Genomic DNA, 22,932 nt, shown 5'->3' with positions numbered 1-22,932 from the left:
CTCCTCCTCCTCCTCCTCCTCCTCGTAATTGGACATTGCTTTTAGGACCTTAGACACTCTGTTAGTTCAGTTGGTATCATGCTGAACTACGGAGCTGAAGGCCCTGGTTCAAATCCCCACTTGGTGTTCTTGAGCTCCTTTAGTCATCTAAGTCGTGTCTATGGATGTTGAAGAATTTACAAGAAAACTAAATCAAGATCTATCAATGCTAGTCAGTGGGTGGTTGGTAGGCACTCTGGTGTGGTATGCTCCTTCTTTCCTTTCAGATATCTGTCATCCTTGTCTCTCTTCCTTCTTTCTTGTGTATGTTACTCTTTTGTAACACTTCTAATCTTCGGCACTTATATGACCTAATTGTATTGCAAATGCGGTAAAACTCTTTACTAAAAATAAGAAACAATGCTAATCATGTTTTAGATTTATGGGCTTACAATGAATCTGGAGTATGGGTTGAGTTTTTTAAATAGTCATTAGTAACCGAAATAGGTCGCTTTTAAGCACAAAGGGTCTATCCCAATAACTTCTGTTTTGAGAAAATCAAAGTTAAAGTTTTTGGATCCTTATTCAGTCTCTTTAAAAGGCAAGGAAAGTTTTCTCTATAACCAAGCAAAATATGTACACACCAATGAAACCAAACTTCTCTTATATATAAAGGGCAGTGCCCACTTTTGGTGTAGGTCAAGTTTTCTGGATATCCCTGAAATCTGAGTTAGCCCGCTTATCCTTAAAAGTGACCTATACATACTGTTCTCTACCATAATTTTGTTACTCATGCCCTAATGTCTTTGTTCACAGGTGTGGCCAAGTGGCAGTGTCTCAGCACCGGCTGGTTCAAATTTGGACCAGACTTGTCCGACTGTGTGTCTGTTTGGCTGGATGCCCAGCTGAAAAGTGTACGTATGCTAAGCTCATTGGGAATATTATCAATCAGTGCTCGCCATCCTGGATGGTTATATCCCACTAGTGGCGATTTGGTAATTTTGATGGGCGATGGGGATCACCGGGGTCGTGACAGGTGTATTTAATGTCCTTCTTAAAAAAATGTGGAGGTGGGCGGGTATGAAAATGATTTCCTCTTAAATGTGGCTAAAGTAAGCACTGGCTATAAAATGGTTGACAAGCCCTGATATGGATCATAATAGGCCTATTATCATTTTATAATGTATTATTATATGTGTGTATGTGTAAATAATATTATGATTGATAAAAAATATATTACTTGATATATATATATATATATATATATATATATATATATATATATATATATATATATATATATATATATATATATATATATATATATATATATCTTTTATAATTATATTGTGTAATGATAAATATGATCATTACCAGGATAGTAAAAGATATTTTGAGAGCATCCAAGCGGAAAAATGAGAGGCCATCCATGATCAAATTTAGCATTTGAAGAAGAAGAACTTGAGTTTCCCATCATCGAAAAAAAAATGCTACAACACTTCTAATCTTTGGCACTTATATTAAGTTATGTGACCTATATGTGTTTAAGTGCTTTAAAACTCCTACCTAATCTCTAAAATGAACAAAGCTGGTCATCTGTAGATTTTTGAAATTGTCTTTCACTCCTATTATTCTCACCTCTTCCTCGACACAGGTGGAGTCTGAGACGCCGGTTAATGAAGCTGCAGCTGAGCTGAGTGAAAGCGTCAAGTCCCGACCCATGACCTCCGGTGACCTTAAACTGGCCGCTACCAAAATGTTGCCCACACTGGGGAAAGGGTTACAGCGGGACATGGGGGTGATCCCGCCCATGCTACGCAAGAGGAGGATGAAGAAGTTTAAGAAGGTTGGTAACATGCTGCTGGTAAAAAGTGTTAGTATGGGTTCAACGCCCCTGTCAACACTATAAGGTTATTTAACTACTCTTTCCCCTTCGGAAAAGTGAAGGAAACTGTAAAGTCAATGGGGGATGATATCCCATAAGGAAAAGTGTCTTCTTCTCGGTCGCATCACAATTGAAGTCCGATATCTGTCATATATTGGGCCGTCCTGCTCAGTTCATCTATAGGCCCGTATAGCTTCTCTTGTAGTGTCAGTGAGGTTGGCCACGTTTCCCGTCTCAGGGCCCTGTGTATCCTGCAGTGCTGAAGGATGTGTTCTACAGTTTGGTCCGCCTCTCCACACTGGCATTTTGGTGATTGTTGGAAAAGTGTAAAAATGAGGACTTGATCGATTTAAAGATAAGGATGGGAAAGTATAAAAGGGATGATATCCCATAAAAGATAAGGTTAGGAAAGGTTTTGAAGGATGATATCCCATAGAAGATAAAGACTGGAAAGTATAAAAGAGATGATATCTCACAGACGATAAGGATGGGGAAAATATAAATGTAATATCCCGTTGAACATAAGGACAGGAAAGTATAGATATGAGGGATGATTCCCATAAAAGATAAGGATGGGAAAGTAAATGAGCAATAGGGTCACATAAAGACGAAGATGGGAAAATTTAAAAGGGCTGTATTTGAGGCAGCGGAGCAATTTTTATCAAATTTTTTTTTTTTTGGCCTAACACCACTGTTGTTCAATGAAGAACACATTTCTGGGTGCGTTTTACAGAAAAACGTTGATTAAAGGCACGCAAAAAAATGCAAGTTTTCAGTTTCCACGGACTATCAAGCTGTGGAAATAGCCAAACTCTGGCAGCCATTGTCTCGCTAATTCTACCTTTGAAACCAGGCAACCTCACTTTCTTCAGTCTCAAATATCTCGACTTCTGATCAAGATAGATATATGCATTTATTTTTACCAATAGCAAGACAAATGAACAAGCTTTAGAATGACACCAATAATTCTACATGTCCAAAAATTGCCGAGTGCCTGATTCCACAGCGTCTTGACACATAATATCCTCTGTGACGAGTAGGATGACCATGCTTTGTGTTCTCCCCTCCAGGATGTGATGAACACAGGGAGCCATCTCTTGTCAGAAGACAATCAGGAGTCGTGGCAAGGTTTGTCTCGCCAAGACCGCGTCTGGTCGGCAACATCTCTGCTCCTCTCCATGGAGGACACAGGGTTCCAGTCCGCTGCCGTTATGGATCTGGGTGCTTCCGAAGTGACGGTAGATGAGAATATAGGTCAGTGCAGGCTCTGTGCTCGTGATTTACTAAATACCTAGGTGATTTTTTAACTCGACCAGCCTCCTGAATGCTCAGCCACAGTCAAATCTGTTCTTATTACCTAGTCCAAGACTATCGTCTGTACAAACTGCCAATTCCCACTTCACCTGACGTATTTTCAATTCTTCATAATGATACTGTCCACCACATTTGCCTGTCAAAGACAACCCTTTGTTTTCCTCGACAATGTGCATCCATCTTAAACAATTTCAACTATATTTTACAAATTAAAAAGCGTTGTCTTTCCGCTGTTACGCTTTGCTTCTGCAATCGGACCTCAATGAAAAATAATTCTTCCCTCGATTCATTCAAACACATTTTAAACTGTGTGTTTAAATTGGGTTTCTTTCATAAGCTCTAAATTTTGAAAGAAGACTACTGTAACAGTCAACCTTCCCAATCTCTCCCCCCCCCCTCCCCCCCCCTCCTTTTCCACAAAACCACGAACTTGAAATCTATAGGGCCTACCATAGACACAAGGAGTGTGAAGTTAGAAACAGTGCATTTATTAGTTTTTGTATTTGTAATTTTTTTTAAAAGTGGCAGTGGTTTCAATAAACTAAACACTCGAAGCTTTGAAAAATATAATAGTTGGGCCTATTACTATTACCATACTAACATAGTTGTGAAATGTATAGCGTATGCTGTAAAGTGTGTCTCTACGAGATGTATTTGCATTTATAATTATCATCATATCATCCTCATCGTTATTACCAACATTATTATTATTATTATTATTATTATTATTATTATTATTATTATTTAAATAAAGCCTAGAAGTCATCAGAATTTTGACCCTGTGGTCAAAGATGAGACAACTCAAATTAAAATCGGATGAGGAATATGTTGATACTGAGTTAATTCCCCTGCTCCGTGGTACAAGTGCAAAGGTCTAGGCGATCATAAATCAGGCAGCGCAGCCCAAGAACTACACACCTTGCTTGTGGGCTGACACACCGGCCGCTCAGGCTTCGGCCCACAGCAAGCAGTGACCTTCGTAATGATAATAATGATTACAACGGCCACGGCTAGGCGGTCTTTCTCCCTCTCTCTCTCTCTCTCTCTCTCTCTCTCTCTCTCTCTCTCTCTCTCTCTCAATGGTTTAGCTTCCCTGTGTTTGTGTTCAAACTAACGGACATGTAAAAAATTATTCTAGACAGACAAAAGCGATGGAAAGACAGAAAGTTGACTTGAGTTGAGTTACAGTTTTACGGAAATGGAGGGCACACACTGATATGTTTTGACACCTTTTCATAGGATAAAATGTTTGGTAAGCTAGCAGTCCATGCCCGACATTCTGTTTCATCCAAAGGAAATCCATACAAGGTCACTTTTTCTGCACCTTTCTGACTGTCATAGCCAGTTTTGCATCCACCAACTGAGCATTTTCTTCCCATTGTTGTTCTTATTCCTTCAGTTTATTTTGAAGGTGTCAGTCACAGTCCAACAGAGTCATAACCACACATGATGAAAGCAATAAATAGGCCTAGAAGAGAAGCATGTAAGCACTGTGAAAGAACAGCAGATATTAAACAAAGCAGGTCGGGAAAAACACAAAGGAGCTCCCCCATAATTATGATCCGTATACTTTTCCCTACTTAACAAGGGTGGGCCCCTAGACGCTCAGAGTCTAGATATATAGATTTATATCTACATGGTCCTTTTAGTCTATTGTTTGTGTTACAAACTAATCTAAATCTAAAAGCAGATCTAGGGATAGGATGGAGAGTTCGTTTTTAGTGGTTGTTTGCATAGAGAGGCTCTAAGTCAGTGAAGAGTGTGCGGATCAGAAGGGGGGGCATCCACTGTGTAGACATGGATTTTAGAATGGATTTAGACAGATATGAATTAAACGTGCACGGTCAAAACTTCACTGTAGGTTTAATCTAAACACGTACACTGATGGAAGAGATATTTGATATTCACACAATCCAGATGATTTGGAAAAAAAAACTGCAATAGGCCTCAACTAAAAGAATCCAGGCATTCACTGAGTACGACGGCGATGAAGAATCTGAAAATGAACAGTAGGCCTACAGTGCAGCCAAACAGCACTTCAAATTTGCGATCTCAAGACTGTTGGTCAATCTTAATTAATTAATTAATTAGTCACCACTTCTGTTCCTCAACACACACAATGATGTAGAAAATATTCACATAATCCAGATGACTTGAAAAGCAAACTGCATTAGGCAGAAATAATCCAGTGTCAAAGCATGAGAAAACAACAATTCAAACTGACCGCCGCACCCTGCGTAGGCTTATCACTACTAATGATCTACAAGGTTGTGGGCTTACTACACGGGTGTGTCAGCCCACAAGGAATCTAGGTCAGTAGCGCGCAGGTGGCCTGATTATATGACCGTCTAGGCAAAGGTGCATAAAAATAGAAAAATAGAGAGAAGGCCGCAGCAATCATGATTGGGTTGTGCTATTGAGTCAAACAGGAGATTTCTAGCATGGGTCTCAAAATTCTGTGAATCTAATTCGCTGGATGTAAGATACTGTACTGTGTAATGTCTTTGTAGGGAAGACAAACCAGTTTGCTGTAAATCAAATATTTTCCCGGTTTATCAGTGTAGTCATAATATTGGATCTATATTGCATATTATTTTGTACCTCCTAATATCATATATATTATGATTGTGTGACATAAGTCAAGCTCTTCTGATAGCGTAGGCCAAGAAGACCTTTCTGTCTCTTGCTCTTTCACTCTCCATCAGCTCCTCTCTCTTGTGTCCTTAGGATGTAAAACAGTACCTTTACTGTTTCAGTTATTGGTGGTTGGCAGGTACTTTGTTGTTGATCCCTCTTTTCTATCAAACATCTGTCGTCCTCATCTCTCCTTTTTTGTATGTTACTCTTAAGTAACTCCTCTAATCTTAAGCACTTACACGATGTATTTATGTTGCAAATTCTGTAAAACTCTTACTAAAACTTTTAGCTAAAGAGTTACAATTGTGTCACTCACGCTGTGCATTTCCCCTCACAGTTATGGAGGTGAGTGTGCTGGACACTGGCACAAGTCAAAGGGATGTGGTCTTCCCCTCCAGCTCTAGCCTGGCGCACACTCCGTGGTCCACATCGTCTGACTCCATCACACTCACCCGCGACAGCGTCAGGGAAGCTGGTGGCACAGGTAGGTTTTTCTTGGTGGTATTAGAATAAAAGACACTTTCAAAATATTTTTACTGAAACAAAAGAAGGAAAACACACTTTAAAACAAAAATTTAACTTAACAAAAGTATGTTGTATTACAACATGTTAACAAAGAACCCACTTTCATGGTGTGTTTTTTTAATGAGACCTAAAGAATATGTTGTAAATGCTACACATGTAATTATGTTATGGAGAAAAAAATTTATATTATCAATCCAATCTGAAAAGATTACAAAAGTATTAAAAAAACAGATTCTCCTTGGATTGTCCAAGGGTATGCAGTGATTCTCAGACTTTGTGTCTGATACAACTTGATTTGAGTTTCACTTTTACTTTGGTCTGCATGTTGGCAAGTTTTTCTAGCAGAGTAAACAGTTCATTAATGCCTGTTATTTTTTTTAGTTAATAACTGTTTTATTTCCCTCTTCCTTCTCCCTTTCCCTGATGAACTGCATTGAGATGTATGTTCCTTCATTCATTCAGCTCCAGCCGGCATCTGCTTCTCCTACTCCAACTCTTACTCCTTCTCCCCTTACTCCTCCCCCTCCTCCTCTTCTTCTTTTTCATTCTTTGTATGCCAAGTCTTGACCGGACGTCAGCAGTCACATTTCATCACTTATTTTTCTGCTGGGATGTTCTAAAAAAAATCTAGATTCTATATTATATTGTCGCTGTCTTTCGATGTTCAAGTTTTCTAAGTAAGTCATTTTGTGGGTGGTTGGTGAGTGGTCTGGTGTGGTTTGCACCTTCTTTTCTGTCAAACAGCAATTATCCCTTATCTTCCCTTGTTCTTTTTGTGTTTGTTACTCTCTTGTATTGCCTCTTGTCTTCTGCACTTATATGACCTAATTGTGTTGCAGGTGCTGTGAAACGCTTACTTATACAATAATTAAAGTCATTCTAACAACAATGTCTAATCTGTCTGTTTTCAGGGCGTCTAAACGTCGTATTCAGCATCTACCGCAACATGAATGAGCTCATCCAACCAGAGGACAACAAACTTCCCAGCATGCCCTCTGACCCCGACTTTAATTCGGGCACCATCAGAGATAGCGAGAAGGATGGGAAGAGACGACAACCCAGCGTCATCGTCAACACCAACATTATCTCTGCGTCCGTCCATGGGCGCAGGCCGGGGATGCGTTTGGCCGATCCAGTCAGATTTACTTTGCACCATTTACAGGTGAGGATGGAAGAAAAAAAGCTTGTAATTATTCCTGTACCACATTAGTAAGACGAGATGATGAGATGATGTTCAGCTTTGACGGAGTGGGTGGTTGGCAGGCATTCTGGTGTTGTTTGCTCCTTCTTCCTGTCAAACATTTATCATCTTTATCTTTCCACCTTCTTTTTTTCTTTGTATGTTTATTGTCTAGTAACACCTCTAAACTTCAACACTATATGACATATTTGAGTTGCAAATGCCATACAACTCTTACTTAGAATAAAACTTACGTAAAACTAAGCTTTGTGTGAGAGTAATAAATATCAATGGAAATGGCCAATCTTCTTTGTTCTTTTTAAGTTTTTGAGAGCAAAAATAAAACTTGTCATTTGAACGGGTCATTTTCTTACCTGAATTTACCCAAATGTTCCTATTTCTTCTTCCATTCAGCCCAACAATGAAGCCGTACCAGCCTGCTCCTTCTGGGATGTGGATCAAAGGTAAACATTGCAACTATGTCATTGATGATCAATCTTTTGTTTTGTCCATAAATCACTATCTGTTTGCTTGAGGGCACCACTAGTAGCTCCTACTTTTTCTCTGTTCCACTGTTGTTTCTGTCTGTCTGTCTGTCTTTTTAGTTTATCTGTCTGTCTGTCTAATTTTTCCATCACACAATGTAACTTTTTATGTGTCAACATCTCGTATTTTTTTCTCTTCCTTTTTTGTTTCTGCCTGTTAGTCTATCTGCCTGTGTGTCTTACTTTTTCATCTCACTCCATATATTTTAAAGTGTCAATGTTCTTGTTATTCACGCAAACCCTTTAAGTGGGTGGTTTGGTTCTTTTTTCCTATGAAACATCTGTCATCCTTATCTCTCCTTCTTTTTTATGTTAATTACTCTCTTGTAACACCTCTAATCTTCTGGCGCTCTTATAACAAAACCTCTACTAAAACTAAGCTAAACCCTTTAAAATTCTTCCCTTGTAAAATAACACTGAGCCTTCTGTATTTCAGTGCTAAGAGTGGACGCTGGTCACAGGATGGTTGTCGTATGCTGGATACGAACTTAACACACACCACATGTGAGTGTGATCATCTGACCAACTTTGCCGTGCTCATGGATATCTCAGGGACAGAGGTGAGTGATCAACTGAATAAAAGCAGAAAGGCTCATAGTATCCCATTTTGGTCATGAATTTCCCTTCAAGATGTTTAAACAGTTCAGGGTAATATGCGTGTTTTGAGGTCATCTGAATCTGAACTGTGGAATGAACGGCTATTAGGGATTGCCAACATTTGTCTCAGATATTGCACGTGAAACAGAAGATAAAAATTTTTTTTTTAATTGTTAAAATCTGGTTTTTTTGTAGAGACTGCAACTGGAAAATACGTTTTCTAGCTTTTTATTTCTAAAGTTATTTGTTTACCAGTATTCTATTCTGACTTAATTCCTTCCTTAATGTGTGGTTATATGGATTTGACATTGTTAATTATATGACTAAACATTGCTATTTATTAACTTGGTTTACTTTTTCATTAATTTAGGAAGATAATATCATTACTATCATTTCTTTCTTTCTTTTCAATAAAAATTTACAAAATCTACATTATTAGCTCACAACTGGGACTTGAAATGAATGGAAGTGTAAAGTCATTAAGACAGTAGATTTTCCTGTCTTTGCTTTCTGCACATCTTTTTGCTTCTAGATATGTGATTTTGATTGGTTCTCGAACAGAATCATCAGACTGCAGAAAACACTGAGCAAGAAAGCGACAGATTCTATTCCGTCTGAGGTTTGAATCTTAGTCTTCGACTGATCACTCTTCTAGCATAAAATGAAACAAAAAAATGTTTACCTTTTTTGTCCTGTGCAGCTGTCGAGAGATGCTGAGCTGGGCCTGATCTGGGTGACCTACATCGGCTGTGCCCTGTCCATCATCTGCCTGCTCCTGGCCTGGATCACGTTCACCGTGTTCAAGTGAGTTGTGTGGAGTGTGAACCGTCTCTGAGGTGCCAATGTTCCAGATAGATTCATAAATCAGTATTCCTGAAATTGCCAGGATTTTGCCCAGCTTCTTGATACAATATTAAGATATATATTAAGTAATATGATCGATACATTTTGTGTCCCCATGCACATGCTTTCGCTAGGCCTGAACAGTTAAGGATTTTTTTTTCGTAGACAATTGGCACCTCCGCAGCTTCTCAGGTCTAGGGATTGGGGCTGTTGGTGGGATGACTGCTGTGACCAGTCGTCAAAATGCCTCTAGTTGAACAAGATAAAACAAGGTTAATGGTAGATTCAGACATAGAATTATGAAAATAGAAAATTGTGACTGAAGCCTTTTTACACAGCACTGTTCAAATGTTTATATACCATTATATGTGGATGAGTTGACATTTTTTTTCAAAAACTTTTCTCCCCAGAAATCTTCAGTGTGATCGCAACACCATCCACAAGAACCTGGTGCTCACCCTGATGTTGGCCGAGCTTGTCTTTTTGGCAGGAATAGCTCAGGTGGAGCATAAGGTGAGTGAAGTGGCCCACAAAGACATACGCTTACGTACAGGGACACATTGGTGTGGGAGTCTTTCTGATTGTGTTTGCTTTAAAGTTTAAAAAAGAATTTATGGAGTACTGCTGCAAGGGTTGTTTCTTTTGCTTTTTTTCTTTCGTCTTACTTTTGTCCACGATTCCTTCACTTTGATTATTTAGGCCTACATTCCAAATAAACGTCTACGATATCTTACATCTTTGTACAGAATGAGCTAAACGCTCTCTGAATTGAGGCCCTTCAGCCGAGACAAATGACCTATAATTATCGGAACGTTTGTGCATTAAAACTTCAAGACTCAACATTTACCAACGGTGATTTGTGCGTGTATTTGCAGATTCTGTGCTCCATCATCGCGGGTGTTCTGCACTTCCTGTTCCTTTCAGCCTTCGCCTGGATGTGCCTGGAAGGAGTTCAGCTTTACGTTATGTTAGTGGAGGTTTTTGAACAGGAGCGTTCGCGTCTGCCGTGGTACTACCTCTTTGGATATGGTGAGTACTCCATAGAGATCATACTGTCCCTCTACTTAACATTATGCTACCCTAGAATTACAAAGTCTTATCTGCTTAGTACCTAGTTTTGAGAAATTTGACATGAAAAATTTTTAGGTTCACAACATGTCAAACCTTTTGGAATGCAGTTCTTTGAATATATTGATAATGACTCTGTACAATCATACGGTTTCCATAGAGCAGATAGAACTTATGGTTTCTCATCTCATGGTCTTAGTGACTTAAAAAGGCCAAAAGTGTCAAATAGAACTTTGCAGTTCTAAGGTAGCAACACGGGTGCAACATTAGCTCTGTTGGTATTGTCATGCTGGATGGTGGTGCGGAAAAGCATGGTTTGAATCTTCAGTTGTGTGTTCTTGAACTTACATAGTTTGTCAGGATATTAGAGGGTCTCCAATTTCTTGGTTTGGCTTTATCGGACATGGATGTAGATGAAAGCCAGGCCAAATTCCAGAGACAGAGAAGGCAAATTATACAACTATCATGTGGTGTTGATGTCCTTGCAGAACAGCAATAGACAATGAGCAAATTTAAGAATTGCATGTTCCCTTCTACCTATAAATTTCAAATTTTTTAATGAAAAAGTAAGAACATTTCAAAATGTTCTTATATTATCACAAAGGAGAGAAAACTTTTCTTTTAAACCTTGTTAGATTTTATGCTGATCCAAGCTAATTATCGTATATCAGTTGAAGACTGCATGGAACAAACTGGTGATATCACACTATAGATTCAGAGAATTTCTGTCTTGTATAAAGTTCTTTAAAATTTTCATCTTCAACACAGAGGTTATTTTAGACAGGTTTCATCTGTTTATGCCATCATTGTATTGCACAGCAGGGATGTGAAGGAAGGGACATTGATTTTGGAAACCACCGGCTTCCCATGTTAATAATGTTTATTTTTCAACAAGAGTGTGTGACTTGTACATCCTCAGGTACCCCAGTGATCATTGTAGCAGTTTCAGCGGGTGTTAACTACCAGGGTTATGGCACAGACAAACAGTAAGCTTTTTTAAACTGATATGGATTATCTGTTCACAAAATCTTGCCATTCTTACAGCATGAGCCTCTCTGTAACCTGTTATAATATGAAATAATTAATTTTTTGAATAAGTTTATTGCTTTAATGTTTTAACATTGATTAAGAATATCATTTTCCTACTTTATTTTGTCCCTGATAAAAATGTCATTTTCCCTCTTCGTGTTGTCATTGATGAAAATGTCATTTTCCCACTTTGTTTTGTCATTGATAATAAAAAACAAAGTTTGGGGAAAATGACATTCTTATCAATGACAACACAAAGTGACATTTTCAATTGGGTTTCCAAATGTACCGGTGCCTGTTCTTCTGTAGAGAGTCTCCATCTCATTTTTTGTTTGTGTCCACAGCTGCTGGCTGAGCACTGAGAACCATTTCATCTGGAGCTTTGTGGGACCTGTGTTGGTGGTCATGCTGGTCAGTGCTGAGAGAGTGTGTGTGTGTGTGTGTGTGTATGTGTGTGTGTGTGTGTGTGTGTTTGTGCATCTGGGTGGTTGTGTGCATGTGTGTACGTGTGTCTGTGTCTGTGTGTGTGGACCTGCTTGTTTGTGTTTGTGTGTGTGTGTGTGGGGGGGGGGGGGGGGGGGGGGTTATGTTGTTATGTATGTATGTGTGTCTGTGTGTGTGCTTGTATTTATTTGTGTGTGTTGGAATGTGTGTCTATGTGTGGGTTTGTGGAGTTGAAAAGGATGTGGGGGTTGCTAGAAGCCGAGAAAGTTACTAACCCCCTGGTAATGAAACACACCGGACTGTTTTATCACATTTTGAAGAGAAAGTCCCTTTGAGCCATTTTTTATTCAAACATTTAGCTCCCCCCGGGGTAATGCCACTGACTGTAGTGTCTTTATGCCATTCCCAAAGGGGGGACATTTCTCGTTCAAGCACAGTAGAATTGTAAATGGGCTGATTCATCATGTCATGCTCATAACTGTGCCTGATCTACAACAGGGAACTGCTGCTTTTTCTTTCCTAATCCTTACTATTGTCATTTTTCCTCTACTTCTTTTGTATGTTTGTCACTCTCTTGTGACCTGCTATTTTTTAGGTGCCTTGATAGTCAAAGTAGACCTTGTGCTGTTGAAGCTAGAGAGGTGAGCAGAATAAGTCTGATTCCCTGTAAAGACTTCTCTGTTGACACTTGACACCCACCCCTTGGCTCTCATATGACCTTATGCAGTTGCGAGCGCCGTAAAACCCTCTACTATATATATTTACATTTAGCTAAGTAAAGACTGGATCCTGTGAGCTATCCTTTGTATGACTAGCAATCTCCCACATCCTCTTTTGTTACTGATGATGACTTAAGCCGCATGAATGACGTAGCTTTGCCTGGCTAGTACACATAGAGAAAATAGAGTGCCCAAGTACTACTTTTCTCCCTTCAGATGTTGACTTCCTTGATATGCCCATGAGATGATACATAATCTATACTTTTGGAATCCAAAAACCAAAGATAACAAATTGTTGTTTTTTTTAATCTGTGTCACAGGTGAACATCGTCATGCTCGGTATTGCCATCTACATCATGTGTCGACACTCTAACATGTCCGCCACCATGAAAGAAAGGTCAAAGGTTACCAAATTTAGGTCAGTGCTTGTTGTATCAGTTTCACATCTTGAAATGATATTGTTCAAAATTGCTTCTCTTAGAAAAGGGAGGATTTTTCTCAGGATGACAGAGAAAAGGTTTCAAGTGCGAGGTATAATGGAACCTGCTCTAATAGCCACCTGTTCAAGACAGTCACCTGTACAGATGTCTACTTCCTATATCCCTTCATTTGTTTTTTAATGTTATAACGACACGGTTCAAGACATCCACCTGTCTAAAACAATGAACTTTTCTACTTGACAACGAATGGCCGGCTTTGACAATTTCGGCTGTATTAGAGTTTGCAAGCTGGATCTTCTGTCTCAGACGTCAAAACGAAAAGAATACAAATTCAAGTTCTGTTTTTCGAAGATAAAGAAACATAGAAAAAGTTTTGAGTTACAAAAAGCTAGATCTAGTCTTGTTGAGGTACACAGAGAACGCAAGACATTTTGAGAAAATTATTTTTACTTCTGCTTTTTTGCCCAGGCTAGCTTTTTGTAGCTTAAAAGTGTTCTCTATGTTCTTGGCCATAGCCTGGCAAGATAAACTCGTTTCTTCTGTGCAGCTTTTTTTCTCTTTTATGCCTTGTTCTCTCCCCTCTCAATGAGCTTCTGTAGTCCTCGAATGAGTAAATGGAAATTCAAAAACATTTTGATTAACCCCTTCCTTGCCTGACCTGAGACTGCATAAGCTCAGGCTGGGGAGAGAAGGGGTTAAGGATGGTGAGTATCCAGGAAGGTTATCATTCATGTGCTGTTTTTTTCCTTTATACATTTCTTGCTTTGTCTCTCTTTCTCTCTCTCTCTCTTTATCTGTTCAAGTCACTCTTTTCAACAGCTTCTGTATTCTTTATAGAGATATTGTAAGAGACAAGTAAAACGTGACCTGTATTTTGTAATTGTTCTTCTTTTTACTTATCCAGAGTTGATGATAAAATTGTTCTCAAGTTTCATATTTTAGAACAAAATTTTGCTTTGTTTGAAGGGAGATGCTCCTTAAAAAGAAATAAAGGGGAAAAGACTGCTTCATTCTTTTCCACTGACAAATTTCATGTACACATATACTATAACTTAAAACATGTAAAGATATAAAAGCTTATTTGATTTAGCAGTTCTGGAAATAAAAAGTCAGTGATACATTAAATGCAAAAAGAAATTAGATTGATGATGGGGAAGTCAAAAAACAAACAAACAGCAGCTCTGGTCTCTCCAGTAGTAGTACTCATGGGCATCTAGACCATAAGTCCAGATTTCTGCAAATACTGACCTTGACCCTGTTCCTCCCGTGCAGCGTCTCAGACAGTCTGGGCAGCGTGGAGACCTTCGCTCCGCCAAGACTTAGGTTCCCAGATTTGCCGTAAGAGTTTCCGCCCGCTCCTGTTCTTCCCACTATTGCTGTTGTGATTAAGGAATGATTTTCACTGCTTGATTTGTTTCACAAGATGCCTGGATGCATTTGGATGTTTTGTTTTCTTTGTTTTCTCCGTTTTGAAAAGTCTTTTTGTACTTTTCAACTTTCCTTTTGTTGTCTTTTTTATTTTGATGACTTGGAAGATTTGCAGAGTTTTGTTTTATTCTATTTTGTTCTTTTGCACTTTGCATGTTTTGTTGGTCATCACCACTTTTTCCTTTAGTTACATCTGACCTTTATCATTTATGTTCTCAAGTACTGCCCTTCCTACCTTTTTGTCAGACACTTCTTGAAACTTAACTTTCATTTTATGGTTTGCTGCAACAGTCTTTAAAACTGCTTGACTTTTTCTGATCCACTTTGTTGGGACAGTCAAGAACGATATTGACAGTCTTGAAAATATCCTGGCCAGGAGCTTCCTGCAACAAGATAGGATTAGTTCATATAAAGACTGAGGTGGAAATTGCTGTCGAGAAAAAATGTGATCAAAGTTGTGTAAGAAAGAAATTAACAGCAATCCTTGGTAAAGAATTATAGTTCTAGCTCGTGTTCTTTATCAAGGTAACAGTTTATCATCTTGTCAAAGTCCTCATCATAATAACGGAATATAGTTATTTAGGGTTACTGAAATAAGGTTCCTGAAAAGATTAATGAGAATATCATCCAAGGAAAAGTTTACACGAGAAAAGATGTATGTTGTTGTTGTTGTTGTTGTTGTTGTTGTTATTTCAATAGCTTTTGTGTGTGCCCTTTTGCCCCACTACCATTTTAAAAAAGGTGAAGGTCTTTGATATTTTGATGAAATTTCTGGATAGAGGAACGAATGTTATGCCTTTTTATTTTTTGTTCATTACCATTCTGGCTGACTTAAATTTGAAAACTGCGGCACAACCACAACTACTGTGCAGTCTTTGCCTGGATTTCTCTGTGTCTGTGTCATCTCTACAACTGTCGGGGTCTGACACCAGCACAAAACTGGACCTGTTGCTATTTAATGGGAACTTTTATGATGGGAAAATGACACGAGATGCTTTATGTGATGTCAATGCTCTAGTGGTAAGACAGTTGGGCTCGTAACTGAAAGATTGCGCATACGAACCTCATTAGGGGCTACTCATTATGTCCACAGGAAAGGCTCTTTACATTTATTTTTCTCGCTTTACCCTGGTGCAAACACATGCCCAGCTATAAACAATGAAATATCTTGTCAGATGTTGGTGTTTAAATACTTAATCGGCTGTTTGCACTGCACACTTCCCGGGAAGCAGAGAACGTCTCTGAGTGTTCTAGGGTCTGCTGGGATAAGAGTATAGATTGTAAAGTGCTTACAGCTTGCTGTCAGAGAGGATATGCTACACACAGTAGGCTTATGCTATTTATTACTATCATTAAATTCTTGTTAAATGAAAAGGTTGAAGTGTGAAATAAAAGACCTATGTCCTCTCTGATCGAAATCTACTCTGCACGCCTGCCTTCACAAAAGTCCTCCACAGGTTGTTGGGTTTGGGTTGTTTTTTTTCAGAATGAGATTCTTTGGTTACGGCATTCATTTCTGTGTACAGTGAACCTTTCCCTGCACTATTTTTCAAATGCATTTTGCACTTTGACCTGATGTATAGTACATCAACCCACATTCGAACTTTCACCCACAGTGTTTCCCTGCATGGTGATGAATTGATTCTGTGTCCACTTCATTAGGAACATAATCTTTTTCATGATTGTCCTGTATCAGTTGATATTCACCATGTTCTGTTATGTTATTTCAGACTTTGCTAATGTTATTAAAGGATTCTTCGGTTTTAAAGTTTGTGTCTGTGATGTAAGGGTTAGACTCTGCTCCACCATACGCAGAAGAATTGAGTTCGATTTCCAAGTGGGAATGTTTTTGCATTAAGTACTTCAATCTGCTAGGGTTCTGTTTCTCACTCAGCCCAGTTAGACCTTGGCAGGCAGGGTAGGAACAGCCTGTGGGTGGTTTAAAGTTGTCGGGTGTGGCCTGCTCTTTTTTTCCTATCAAACATCTATCATCCTTATCACCCTGTTTCTTTTTTGTGTTCGTTTCTCTCTTGTAACTCCTCTTCTCTTCAGACTTATATAATCTTATTATGCTGCAAGTGCCATAAAGCTCTTACTAAAACTGAAACAACCCACATCTTACATTATATAAATTGTGTTAGTGGGGTAGAAAAAAATTTGCTATTGTAATTTTTTAAAATTTAGTGCTTGTATCGTGTGAGGTGGAGGGATTATTTGCTTTTACAATTCAGTTGTAATTGCCAGCATGTATGGTTTAATGTCTAATAATTTTTTTTCTTTTTAGTGATAATAAAGTCGTGAATATAGTAGTCTAGCTAAGATCTTTAATATTGAAAGTGGGATTGTTAATACAACATATTGACCTAACCAAGTGTAATAACGTCTAGGCAACAGAAGATTAGTTATGCAAATACATTGATCCCCGTTTTGTGTTGAGCAGGGTGCACAGCACATTCACAACTCAAAGCTCTCGTATTTATTTGTGTCTTCTAATCACTCTTCCCATGTTTAATTTGTTGTTCCTTCTGACTACCTTGTGAGTAAGTGAACATTCACTATTTTCAATCACTAATCAGTACCCAATGTGCTAGTGGGTGTTCACAAATCACAATCACTCGTCAGTATTGTGAATGTCACTGTTAACTAACCACTGCATGTATCCACTAATCACAATGCAGTCAGATATTTTGTGCCCCTAACCTCTAACCTCAGTGCTATTGTGTTCTCTGATCCTAATCACAGTCCTATTTTCATTTTGTGTTTGCTTCCAGTGACTCTGTGCATCTCACAGGTGACTGGAAGATGTTGTGTGTAGCTTTTGCTTCTGTCTTATCTTATCATTCCTTCTGTCTGTCACAATACTTTTAAAACAACTATCACAGTGTCGACTGACTTTTCTTAGTTCAACGAATTTTCTGTCAGTAAAGGTTGAAAAGCTTTGCACTGGGGTTTGTTAAGCTTTCCATAGACTACACCTGAACGAAGACAAAGCATAATTATAGTGTGTGTATTACACACACACACACACACACACACACACACACACACACACACACACACACACACACACACACACACACACACACACACACACTTTGTGTAATCACATCCTGTCACATCTTATTTCACACATATGTCCAGTTGCACACACATGTCGCATTACATACACATCCCATTATACATGATACATCCAAATGGTGGGTGCTTGGTGGGTGCTGTGGTGTGGTTTGCTTCTTCTTTCCTATGAAACATCTATCGTCTTTATCTCCACTTCTTCTGTTTTATGTTTGTTTCTCTCTTGCAACACCTCTAATCTTCTGGCCCTCATATGACCTTATGCAGTTGCGAGCACCGTACAACCTCTACTAAAACTTTTTAAAAATACCTCCAATGCATCCCATTACACACTGACGTTGGACATGCTTAACGAGGTATCTACCTATGTCTGTGTTGCAGGGCGTGGGTGAAGGGCGCAGTGGTACTGATGGTGCTGCTGGGTGTGACGTGGCTGGTGGGTCTCCTCTTCCTGAACAAACACATGGTGGTCATGGCTTACCTGTTCACCATCCTCAACTCTCTGCAGGGACTCTTTATCTTCCTCTTCCACTGCATCATGAATGAAAAGGTGAGGCCTTTATCTCCGAGGGGGTGGGTGGGGGGGAACCTACTGTGCCAGGGCCTTCTTTAAGTAAGAAATCTAAAAGTGACAAATACGTCTATAAATCTGTCATTAAATCAAAATAAATGAACATATTTTGATAGTTTTTCATCTTATGAAAGGACTCCCAGTTAAAGAGACCTGTTTTCAGCTTTTGCCAAAAACTAATTTGGCATCAAAGTCATCAAAAATTAATGTACCCTCAATGGCTCACCAGCACAATGATTCTGACCTGCTGGGAGTGGCTTGCCAGAGATAATGAGTTAAAAAACTTTAACATCTCTTATTTCAAGTAAATGAACTGATACTGAAATGGGAGATAATTTACTGTGCCTGCAGTTTTATTTTTTAAATATTTGTAGATTTTTTAGTTTTTGTCTATCTGTCTGTCTGTCTTGTCTTACTCTTTCCCAGCTCTAAATACCGTAAATAACTGTTATTGTGTCAGTGCTCTCCTGTTTACTCTAACAAATTACCAAGTTGTGTTTATCTCCCCATTGTCAGGTTCAAAAAGAGTACCGCAAGGTGGCTCGCAGAACCTCCTGGCTGCCAGATTGTATCCGAATCAACTATGGCGGCTATAACGGAGGGGCCACCACTTCCCCTAATGCCTCCTCTGGCTCTGGAAATGTGAGTAGATTGCAGATTTTTATCTCGTTGAGATTACAACATATTATCAGTAGCGTAAGATGTATGAGGTGGGATATGAAATAGATTAAAATTGCTTCATACTTTTTGCCGAGGGGGGGGGAGGAGTGGGATGGTTTTCTCCATACTGACAATAGGAAATGAAAAAATGAACACTTTGATTTTGTGATTGTTTGCTACATTTATATTGGTTTGATTGTTGGGGTAGAGTTGAAATTGTCCAAGACGACCACCCTTTATCGAGAAGAAAAGTGGTTGTCTTGGACAGTGGGGATGATATGAAATAATACAAGAGGAGGCATGGGAAGTGTTCATTTGGTGAGTTTGAGGGGGGAGGGGGGGGGGAGAAGAAGAATGAAATACTTTACTTCTACTCCTTCACTGATCTTTCCTAGCTTGTTTTCTTCACATGCACCACATTTCAGGCTGACTTTATGTTTTTCTCTTCAGTTCCTTTCGCGACTTTTTGGCCAAGGCCGTAAGCAGTCGGCCGCTTCTACCAACAGCTCTGCCAGACCCTTCCTGCAGAAAGGTGAGCTTGTCTCTGAGATTGTCTATGATTTGTGGAGGGGGAGGGAGAGGAGGGGAAGGAGGAGGGTAGCTCAATATTAGCCCTTTTGGGAACTGTCTTTCTTATAAGACTTCTTAGTCTCCTATTTTGAGTAAATAAACTAATACTGAAGGGAGAGGGGATTTACTGTGCTTTTAATAATAGATTCTTGGAAAAAATTAAGACGTAAATTTCTCCTGCTTGCGAAACTCGTAATCACACAACATAAGAAAACTAAGAAGAGCTGTTTTTACAGTCCACCTTTTTCAGCATGAGCAAAAGGGAACTGTTAAGTCCAAATACATCCTTCTTTTAGAATTGCTTTCCCTTTCGAGAGGAAAAACTTATAAAAGACTTATTGTTTGTTATATTATTTTAGAAATATCATAATTTTAAAATGAATATTTATAAAAAGATTTTTTAGGAACATATAGAAACTTATAAAAGACTATTAGTTTGAAAATTTGGTAAAGACTTTTCAATTCTTTATTTATTTTTCCTTTGTGTTACCGCTCGTCACAAACTGTCATCTAATTTACCTTTTCACCTTTTCTCTCACCAGATGCTCACCTGCGCAGTGATGGAGAGAATTCATCCAGCAGAGACAACAGCACGGCCCCCTCCTCCCTCAACGGCTACGTGTACAACCCACAGATGTACTCCAACGGACACTCCAAAGCCCCGCTACTAATGAACAACAACGGCGGTGTCAAGGGAAGTAACAACGGACAGCTTCTCACCCCTTGCTACGAGACGCTGGATGGAGTCGCTGGGGATTTGTCGGAGTATTTGGAGTGCTCTGTGGTGAATTCAGAGTTTGTGTCTGAATATTGTCAGGACAACATGCAGGTAAATGAAGATTGTTGGTGGTTGGTGGATGCTCTGGTGTGGTTGACTCCTTATTTCCTATTAAAAAATGTAACATCTATATCCCTCCTCCTTTTTTTGTATGTTATTCTCAAGATGGTGTGGTGGTGGAGCAGTTAGTGTGTTCGTCTCCGAAGCGGAAAGCCCACCCAGCAGTAATGGGTACCTGACTTCGAGTTAGGGAAGTAAAGGTGGTATGGGAAGAAATTGGCCACCATACCACAATATGCTGAAGGCCCAGGAAGTTGTCGCACTAAAAAGGCAACCCCCAATATCCGGAGCGGATGCGGGAACAACTTTACTTTTACTCTCAAGTAGTAACACCCTAAGCTTTGACTCTTGTATGACTTTTGTTTGTGTTGCATGATACTGTAAAACTCACAACTTGAAAAAGTAAAACTAAATAAAAAATTTCATGTACGTGTTTATTTATATTCTATTTCTTTTCACAATTTTTGGAAAATAACTTAAGTTTCTTTTGGGCACTTTCTGCAGCTTATGTCAACTTTTTCTTACTCAATAAGTTTGTGCTTTTATTCAGGAAAGTTATTTTTTCACTTGAGGAACTGGGAGAGCTTATTATCTCTGCAGATCACATCAGTCAGGTCATACTGTTTCTTGTTCCTGTAAGACATAGTTGCAACTCTACTGTGACCCCCACAGTGACCCCAGATATTATGACTTATAAGTCAAGCAGTTTGAAATAGTGGGTTGGGGTTGGGGGAGCTATAATTTACTTTTACCAGTTTCTTCTGTGCGTGACATCCTTTGTATGATCTTCCCTTAGGTGAGTCAAGAACGGCGCCGATACTCTACTGGGTCTGAGGACAGCGAGATGATGTCATCACAGCTTCCTGTGCCGCACGTAATGGATCATGACAACCTGTCAAACTTGTCCGTGGCCTCAAGCACACGAAAGCCAGCCTCGTTTGCCATGACCTCTGACCTCGGTGACCATGCTGATCTAGACGATCCGAACTACGAGGAACCCTTGCCTGGAGACGGGCAGTTGGATCTTCTTCAGTATATCATCCCTGCGAAGAAACGGAATGGAGAGGAGGAGGATTCGGGATGCGACACCACTCAAGATCGGAGAACGAGAGTGTGTGTGGGGGAGAACAGACATTTATCCCCAGCAGCTGCCGCAGCCTCAGAAGGCAAGAGCTCAAGTCTAAATAAACTGACCAAACCCGCGGGCCTGTCCCTGTCTAGCATTCCCGAGACGACTGACCCCTCGTCGCCTCAACACTCCAGCACACCCAACCTTCAGTTTGTGCCGGGCTACGTTGCCCCTCTCCCCCACGCCACCAGCTCACCAATCACCAACGGCCCCCCTGACATGAGTTTGTTTCCCTCTGCCGTAGCGGCAGCTTGTCCCGTTGTGTCCAGCCCAGATTCTGACAAGTCCAGTCTGCCGAACCTGGCTGTTGATCCTCTGACCGTTGAGGTTACGGACAATGGAAGCCATGACAGTGACCACAAAAAAAGACATTCCTCGGGGGCAGATCTTCAGTTTAGTCCTTTCAAGTTCTCGTCATCTGACTGTTGAGATTGAGAAGAACTCATGTGTCCCTGTTATGTTGCGTCTTACAACTCAATCTGATGTTTGAAGATGAACAGAGTTGATTTTAAAATTCCAGTACGCTTTATCTGTTACTTGGCGACCAGTCACTGCCTGGGGGAAATGTGGTTGTTACCGTGACAACTGGCTGAAAACTACACAGCTACAGCTTGTGGAACTGTTACGATGTCATTTTTCCATAACTGTCTGGAAATAAAAAGGTTCCTAACCATATCGTCTATTGTACCACAGTTTGTCAAGGTTTTTTTAAACTGGCTTCATTTTTGGTTCGAGGGAATCTTTACCATTTTGTTGACACTTGCTTCTACAGGGAATTGAAGTACCATGTAGAGAGACAAATATGTAATCCGGACTTGAAGGGTATTCTTGACTAATTTGGAGCTTATATATGTCTTTACAGGTGTACAACAGATTTTTGTTTTTTAGTTCCGGGTTTTTTGGTGTGTTTTTTTTTGGGGGGGGGGGAGGGGGAGAGGGGGTTGTGTAATCAAAGGTTACATACAGTAAGAGAAAATAGGGGAAATCACTCGGGTAGGGTCCAAACTTTCTGAAGAAGGGTGAGCAAAATTCAGTCTTCGATTCTGTTATAAACAATTGAAGAGTGTTTTTTTGTAAAAGTAAGTTATGAATAAGGTTAAAGGACTAAACGTTGTCATCAGCTGTTGCTTCTAACGGTACAGAAAGATGCCGCATTATAGCTCCTCTCAGCCTGGTGGCTTAATTAGGGGACCAAGCTCTCTGCCTTCAAAATTGTTTATTTTGTGTTCATCAAAAATACAAAAGGAAAACACCCTGTCCATGTCTTAGGCCATGTGTCCACCAAAGCAGAACTGACCCAAGTTTTGTTGAGTTGGACAAAATCTGGTCTGCTCATTTCCAAGGCAGGAACAACGGCATAAACAATTTTTTAAAATTAAGTAAAGTTTAAGCTTGGACTCAGTTTATTTTGAGACAATAATATTATGACTTTAGATTTTTCATCAGAACTTTAAAT

The 22,932-nt window shown here is 39.5% G+C and overlaps 1 protein-coding gene across 2 annotated transcripts; it reads left to right on the top strand.

Moving 5' to 3' along the window:
- Nucleotides 1-795: 795 nt before the first annotated feature.
- Nucleotides 796-22,151, top strand: LOC101864474 (the record flags this gene model as incomplete). 2 transcript variants are annotated; one of them, XM_013086137.2, is given in 19 exon segments in its annotated part: nucleotides 796-893; nucleotides 1,634-1,825; nucleotides 2,935-3,118; nucleotides 6,153-6,299; nucleotides 7,252-7,502; nucleotides 7,935-7,984; nucleotides 8,502-8,625; nucleotides 9,363-9,466; nucleotides 9,916-10,018; nucleotides 10,381-10,534; nucleotides 11,493-11,559; nucleotides 11,947-12,013; nucleotides 13,086-13,183; nucleotides 14,478-14,543; nucleotides 18,090-18,258; nucleotides 18,796-18,921; nucleotides 19,390-19,471; nucleotides 20,052-20,338; nucleotides 21,144-22,151. In XM_013086137.2, coding segments are annotated over 19 exon segments (3,131 nt in total), but the record flags the coding sequence as incomplete, so codon positions are not given.
- Between the last annotated feature and the right edge of the window lie 781 nt (nucleotides 22,152-22,932).

The sequence above is a fragment of the Aplysia californica genome, unplaced genomic scaffold (assembly GCF_000002075.1).
Source record: "Aplysia californica isolate F4 #8 unplaced genomic scaffold, AplCal3.0 scaffold00439, whole genome shotgun sequence".
In the NCBI taxonomy this organism is placed as follows: Eukaryota; Metazoa; Mollusca; class Gastropoda; order Aplysiida; family Aplysiidae; genus Aplysia; species Aplysia californica.
The sequence above is the reverse complement of the archived record's forward strand: the minus strand, read 5'-3'. Positions and strand labels throughout refer to the sequence as shown.